The 7,374-nt window shown below is 52.9% G+C and overlaps 1 protein-coding gene across 1 annotated transcript in view; it reads left to right on the forward strand.

Annotated features, from left to right (window-relative positions):
- Positions 1–587: 587 nt before the first annotated feature.
- The window catches only part of TMEM8B (transmembrane protein 8B), a 14,001-nt gene continuing 7,214 nt past the window's right edge, over positions 588–7,374 (forward strand). Inside the window, exons 1-7 of the mRNA XM_007455978.1 lie at positions 588–602; positions 895–1,163; positions 1,778–2,103; positions 5,073–5,166; positions 5,324–5,447; positions 5,521–5,663; positions 5,881–6,059. Of these exons, the coding sequence (XP_007456040.1) occupies positions 1,825–2,103; positions 5,073–5,166; positions 5,324–5,447; positions 5,521–5,663; positions 5,881–6,059 (819 nt within the window). The 5' untranslated portion in view covers positions 588–602; positions 895–1,163; positions 1,778–1,824. The remainder of the gene's footprint in view (positions 603–894; positions 1,164–1,777; positions 2,104–5,072; positions 5,167–5,323; positions 5,448–5,520; positions 5,664–5,880; positions 6,060–7,374) is intronic.

Raw genomic sequence — 7,374 nt, forward strand, 5'->3', positions numbered from 1 at the left:
AAGCAGAGGCTGGACAAGCACTTGGGAGGGGCAGGTGGAGAATAAAGGAAATTAAAGATTTGGTTGGGGGAAGCGGGGAGGTTTGGACTGGAAGCCTCTAAGGGGCTTTCTAGTGCCCTTGGAGTGCTAGTGTTCTACGTTCCTGAGGGCTTGGTGGGGGAATGAGGTGGTTTGAAATTACCTTGAGGGGCTGTCCAGGAATGCTCAGGAGGAGGGGTTACTGGAGGAGGGGCAGGGAAGGCCTGACTGTCAGGAGGGGCCCAGTTTTGAGTCCCTAAACCTCAGCCAATGCTGAGGATCCCAGCAGATCCTGCAGACCTAGGAGGGACCGAGAGCTTAGAGGACTGCGGTCACAGCCCCAGAAGCAGGAGGGCCAGAGGAGGTTTGTCCTCTGCCTCAGCAGGCTGTTCGCCGCCTTTTAGTAGCACCTCGCTGTCTCCCCTCCTGCCACCCCTGCTTGTGTCTCAGGGTCTCCAGGATGAGTGTCAGTACCTCCTTCAGCCGCAGCTGATTGTCCGGCGTTTGTTGGACGTGGCTGTGCTGGTGCCTGGGCGACCCTCTGAGCAGACCCTCTCCCTCCACAATCGCTCAGCCCTGTACAAGTAAGTCAAATACTGCCCCACACCGGGCCCTTCCCATGTTCCTTCCCCGGCCTTAGCCTACCTGCTGATCTTCCTCTCCCTCTGGCCAGCCTGGACTGCTGAGCTACCCAGAGCCCCAGGGCGGCTCCCACCCCCTGCCTCCCCCTCTCCCAGCACAGAGGGGAAGACCCAAAAAGGCCTCCGGTTTTTCTGTCCCCTACTCCTCCCTTCTTCCCAGTGTCTCCCTCATCCTGTGTCCCTCTCACCTCTCTGTACCCTGTCTTTTCTCACCTCCAACCTCCCCTCTGCCCAGGGTCTTTGTGCCCAGCTTCACTTACAGGGTTTCAGCGCAGCTGGTGTGCGTGGGGGGCCGCGGGGCATCCGCCTGCCCCCTGACGCTGCGCCTACGTCCCAAGGCCCCGCCCCTGCACAACTCAAGCTCTGTGGCCTGTGGAGGTGCCTCGGTATGCCAGCTGGAGCTGGCACTGCCCCCGTGGGGGCACTGGGTCTACGTGCGTGTGGAGACACCATCCCGGGGCCCTGGCAGGACCGTCTGCTTCCAGCTGTGTGTGCGGTTGCAAGGTCAGAAGCCCCACACCTGCGCCAGCCACCCAGCTTGTGCCGACTTCTGTGGCTGGGAGGAGGCAGGCATAGTGGCTGTGTTCACTGGTCCTCGGCCACGTGCCTACGACCTCCCCAGCCTAGCCCAGGCTCCTTTACTCGCCAAAGCCCTCCCACTTGGAGCTTCAAGTCATTGGGAGACCATCAGATCTTTTCTTGGTACCTGACTTGGGGCTCACTAAGGGACCTCATTACTCTCCTTGATTTAATCTCAGTGTCCTGGACTAGGCAGGGGACAGCTAGGACTTCTGGGACATGGTCCTTGCCAAAGCCCTTGCAAGTCAGTGAGAGGGTCCATCACCTGTTTCAGCAGTGTCCTCACTGCCCTTGGGGTGGGAGAGATGACCTTGAGTCCCTCAAGGGGACTCAACATGACATTCCATTAGCTGTGACCACTAGGAAGCCCCTGGCCCCTGTCCTGTGACCTTAGATGCCAGACGCCAAAGGGACGTTCGATTCCAGTTCTTAGCCTCCCCACCCTTTGTTATACCCTACGGAGCTTAGATCTGGTATGTGGTGGGGCTGCAGGGCTGTGAGGGCGGCAGGCCCCAGCTCTGATTTCCTCTGCCCCACAGAGTGCCCACAGCCCAGCCTGTCCCGTGCCCTGGTCCCCGGAGCTGCCATGAACATGCCCCAGTCACTGGGCAACCAGCCACTGCCCCCAGAGCTGTCATCCCTCGGGGCCCCTGCCGAGGGGCCTGGGGCCACATCCCCACCTGAGCACTGCTGGCCAGTGCGCCCGACGCTGCGCAATGAGCTGGACACCTTCTCCGTCCACTTCTACGTCTTCTTTGGCCCCAGCGTGGCCCTCCCCCCTGAACGCCCAGCCGTGTTTGCCCTGAGGCTGCTGCCAGTGCTGGACAGTGGAGGTGTCCTCAGCCTGGAGCTCCAGCTCAACGTGGTACTATTTGTGGAGAGCGGGGAGGTCGCCCTTTGGGGGAACCCGAAAGGGAAGGTGTCGGGGTGAAGGGGCCCTTACCTCCAGAAAGCCTGTCTAGGTTGCTCTCACCTTTCATGGTTAGAGACCATGCCTCAGCCCAATTCTGGTCAACAAACATGCCCTGAGTATTTACTACACATGGGCTGGGCCAGTCAGGGGAGCTGAGCGGTCTGGATTTTCCCAGTTTTATAGGCTTACCTGCCCCTCACTAAGGGCCTCTCTCTATGGCAGGTGTTTACTTTTTCTCGCATATCTCCTGTGATGGGGAGCTCACCACCTTTTAAGGCCACTCTGATTGCTAGAGGCATCCTTGGCATTCCATCAAAGTCTGCCTCCATGGATTTTTACCCACTGACCTTTGTTTTGCCCCAGAAGCTATATCCAGTAGTCTACCCCGTCCTTTTTTTTTTTTTTTTTTTAAATAGACATTTTTCAGAGCAGTTTTAGGCTTACAGAAAATTGAGGAAAGTACAGAGAGTTCCCCTCTTTCCCCACACAGTGTCCTCTGTTACTCACGTCTTGCATTGGTGTGGTACATTTGTTGCATCCCTATCCAATTTTAACAGCTCTTTGGATGCCTTTCAGCCTCGCCAAAACTGAACAGCCTCAGCCTCTTAGACTTCTCATCCTCTGCTGTCTCCTCTGGTCATACTTCTGGTCATCATGCCTCTGAAATAAGTGATCCAAGGTGGTCTGACCTGGGTGGCAGGCAGCATTTGTGCAGCCTGAGATCAAGTTACCTCTTTCAGCTGCTGCCTCACACTGTGGGATCACCTGAGGCTTGTGGTGGACTAAGACCTCTGGATCTTTTTCCTTTTCTTCCTTTTTTTGCTTCAAAACAATTGTATACATTTACTTTTTTATTATAAAAATAATAGGTTCACATATAAAGGCTTTGGAAAATAGAGGAAGACACCTCCATAACACAACTGCTTAGCTTTTTGGTATATGTCCTCCTAGTCCTTATCCACATTAACTGATGTGTTTATCTAGTTGTAACCAAGGACCATGCACATTTTCATGCCCTGAGCTTGGTTCATGTGAACCGCTGCCAATTCCTATCTCATATTTTTGCAGCACACTTTTTAACCTGAGTGGAAGAATTTATGTCCATCTTTGAGACATTGCCTAACACTGGTTTGGACCTTGCATCTTCACTACTTTGTGTAATTCACACACTTGAAAAGCTGGCCTTCTAAACCTCTTAGTCATTATTTTCAGCGCTGAACAAGACTGGGCCAAGGGCAGAGCCCTGTGTCAGGCCATTGGCAACTGTCTTGGGTTGGCGTTGATCTAATTATTTATCTACTGTTCCCTCAGCCAAAAATCCTTTTAACTTTACTATCCCTCAGCTCTGGGGCAGGGATCATTTTCCTATCACCCACCTGAGACATGGTCTGTGTCTATGGGACATGGCGCAGAACTTTCTAGTGATCCTCCTGGTCAGGACAGAGCTGACTCTTCAACCCCAAGATGTTCCTTATTTTCATACTCAAATTCTCTGACTGTGTTCTGGCTAAGACTGTATGTGTTTTGTGTTTGCTTATTGCCATGCCTTTGGGCAATGACAGTGAAGTCTTGATTTGACCTTGAAACTATAGAGCCTGTGTCAGAGACCGGCCCCACCCATACTGACTCTTCCTTAGTATCCTGAGAAGAGAGGCCCACCTCCCCTGCTGCTTTGCCCTGTCTTTCTCTGCATTCTTGTCTATTTTCTCTAAAAGGCATCTGCTTACATTCCAGCCATCTGCATGCTATGACACTGCTGCACACCTCAGACAGCCTGTTCTATTTATTCTGAAAGGTATATTGGCACACCTACTCTGATCTTTTCCTCAGGTATTTTGATGTTTTCCCTTGGATCAAAACTGGACATTTGGCTCAGAGAACTGCATACCTAGAGAACATTTTTTCTTTGGCTCCCACCAGAATGGCTTTTGCTGAAAAATACTTTGGCATATAGCCCTGGGCTTGCATTGAGGGAAATTATGAACAAGTTGTATGAAATTCACTCTTGCAGCTAAGGATAGGAGGTGGGGCAGCACACAGTGCTTCTTGGATGTGAATTTAACAGAACCACCCTTTTGGGTGCAGTGCTTCTCCTGAGACTCTAACTTTTATCTTGTGGACTCACAAATGTGGTAACTCACGTTTCCTTCCTTGCTTTGGTTGCTTGGAAGTCAGCAAATATATGGCCCACATCTAGGGACAGATTTGTAAATTTCCCCTCATGTATTTATTTTATCCTGTTATATGTATTTAATAAGCTGCCTCAAATCCTTCTTGAATAAGGTGAGCTTATGGCATCCTGTTACCTTTATTCTTGTAGACAACCCTTTCCCTTTACTCCTGTGGATATCCAGTTTCTTTTAATCCCAGCCAGTTTGCTACATTTAATCCCGTAGGTGTTCTATTACCACTGCTCAGTACCTAGAATTATTTCACCTGAGGAAGAGTGCATTTCTTTACGTGCCTCCCACCTTCAAGGCCCAGGTGAAGATGTGAAGATGACTGACGAACCTTACAATCACCTTTGTTTACAACTAGTGTCTACATCCAGCAACAGTGCTCTTCCCCTTCCCCCCATCAAGCTAGATAGGACTGCAAAAGTGGGTGTTGTCTCTTGCCTAGACAGAATTCAAACAATTCTTCCCAAAGAAAGGAGTCAGAAGTGGCCTTGCCTTCTCATCAGTCTTTGAAAGATCTCTGCTGTGGAAGATCTAGTGTTTCCGTTTTTCTGTTGTAAGAACGAGGAGGTGAGGGCTGGGGAGGGTGCTCCCGTGTGGAGAGCACCTGCAGGAACGGGGTGTCCAGTGAGGGCCTGGAGGGGTTTCTGGGGAGGGGTTAAGAGGTGGAGGAGTCTGGCGGGGGTGCTGGTGGGAGGACTTAAGAGTGTGTGGTCGCCTCATCTTTATACCCGCCCTGCCCAGAGCTCCCTGCGCCAGGAAAATGTGACAGTGTTCGGATGCCTGACTCACGAGGTGCCCTTGAGCCTGGGGGATGCAGCAATGACTTGTTCCAAAGGTGGAGTGAGGAACCGGGGAAGGAGGGGGGGCTGGAAGTCGGGGGCAGGGGGGTGGGTATGGAGGAAGGATGGGCTAGGGCGTCTGGGAACTGAGGGCAGGCGGGTGAGGGTTCTTTAGGTCCTGACCCCACACTGACTCCTCCCTTCTCCCCTCAGAGTCCCTGGCCGGCTTCCTCCTCACGGTCAGTGCCACCTCCCGAGTGGCCAGGCTGCGAATCCCGTTCCCGCAGACGGGGACCTGGTTCCTGACACTGCGCTCCCTCTGCGGGGTGGGGCCTCGGTGAGCGGGGCGGGGCGCGGCGGGGCGGGGCGCGGCTGCGCCCGGGCCCGGTTGATTGGCAGTTTGTGCGCAGGTTCCTGAGGTGCCGGAACGCGACGGCCGAGGTGCGGTTGCGCACTTTCCTGTCCCCGTGCGTGGACGACTGCGGGCCCTACGGCCAGTGCAAGCTGCTGCGCACGCACAACTACCTGTACGCGGCCTGCGAGTGCAAGGCCGGTGAGCCGGCTGGGCTGGCGAGGGACCCCACCCGGGGCGGTCGGAAGGGAGGCGGCAGCCTGAGGAGCCGGGTTTGAGGGGGGGCGGGCGGAGTCAGGGTGGGACCAGCCTCCTCTGGCCTTGGCGTCGGGCTTGAGCAGAGACCGCCAGCGGAAGTGTCCGCTGAAGCCCGGGCTGCCTTCTCACCTCTTCCACCCTGTGCCCCTCCCATCCGCAGGATGGCGGGGATGGGGCTGCACCGACAGTGCGGATGCGCTCACCTACGGATTCCAGCTTCTGTCCACGTTACTGCTCTGCCTGAGCAACCTCATGTTTTTGCCCCCCGTGGTCCTGGCCATTCGGAGCCGATATGTGCTGGAAGCGGCTGTCTACACCTTCACCATGTTCTTCTCCACGGTATGCGGTGGCGTCTGTGTCTTTCACCGAGTCTATCCGTGGTGGTGGGTTAGAGTCTACATTTCCACCACGGGGTTTGGGGATGTCTACACCTTCATGGTATGAGAATGTCTCCTCTTCACTGTACAGCAGTGCTTCCTGACCGCTTCGTATCATGGCACGCGAACGTGATAATTTTTATAAGGCACATTGGGATATATGAGCAAGGCTGTTTGCGACTTAAGATAACAGTCACTGGAGACAGTGTGGGGTCTCCAGCGACCCACACCCTGCCTGTCCACTCTAAGGGCTGAGGGGACCTTTACCTCAACACACTGGCTGAGAAACTCTGACCTACAGTTTGGAATTGTGGCTGCACAATTCCCCTGAGATGCTACATCTAGGGATCTTTCCATCTCATCCCTGGGCTCTTGGTATCTTGTGATGTACAGTGCCTGCCTATGAGCACTGCAAACATCTTAGATGGATTCAGACTTTTCCACATGTCTTAGCAACAAGGATATCACAAAACCAATACATGCCTCTCTGTGGTCCAGTATTAATAGATCAGACATATATCCAAATTACAAAAATGCTACTTATCATCTAGGAGAAAGTGTGGGGCAAATGTCCTGAAACTGAGTCATGTTCTAGGGTCCTGGTTGTTTCTCCACAGGTGAGGAACAGTGGGCTGTAACCGAGCCATGTAGCAGGACCTTGGCCACTTAAGCTGCATGAGAACAGCACACCTCAGTTTTGTTTGACTGGTCCCCTTTTTAGACCTGCTCTGACAATGCCCCACTCTGTTTTTATATTCAACATTGTTTCTCTCTCTCTCTTTTTTTTAGTTCCCAGATCCTTTTTATATTGTTGCTCACCAAATCCTCTAGCAACAGCTCTTTCACCAGCGCGCTCTTGGTTATGTGCAGATCTAATGTGGTTCGCAATTAGTAAGAACACCTAAGTGTGTCAGGAGCCTGGAGCGTGTGAGGAGAGCGTATCCATTCTCCTGCACTTCACAAAGCATCCTGGGCATTGGCTTCAGGGTATTCAGTATCAGATGACTTCTTATCTTCTGGATTTGATGGCATATCATCCTGAAAAGAAAAGACCTTCCCCTAGTAGGAACACTGGGGGAGTCGAAAGTGCCTGGCACCACATACAGTGCTTCCACTTTCTTAAATAAGGCAGTAAGCAAATGATCAAGGAGAAGATACTGGCTCTGAGGTGTTGCCTAAAGTCCTGCTCTAACTCCTGTTCTTTTTCCACACGTGCCAAAGTGTAGAGCTACTTGTGATTCATTTTTCACAGGCAGGTTTCCTGTTGTCACTCTTTC

This window comes from Lipotes vexillifer, unplaced genomic scaffold, assembly GCF_000442215.2.
Source record: "Lipotes vexillifer unplaced genomic scaffold, Lipotes_vexillifer_v1.1 scaffold920, whole genome shotgun sequence".
Lineage (NCBI taxonomy): Eukaryota > Metazoa > Chordata > Mammalia > Artiodactyla > Lipotidae > Lipotes > Lipotes vexillifer.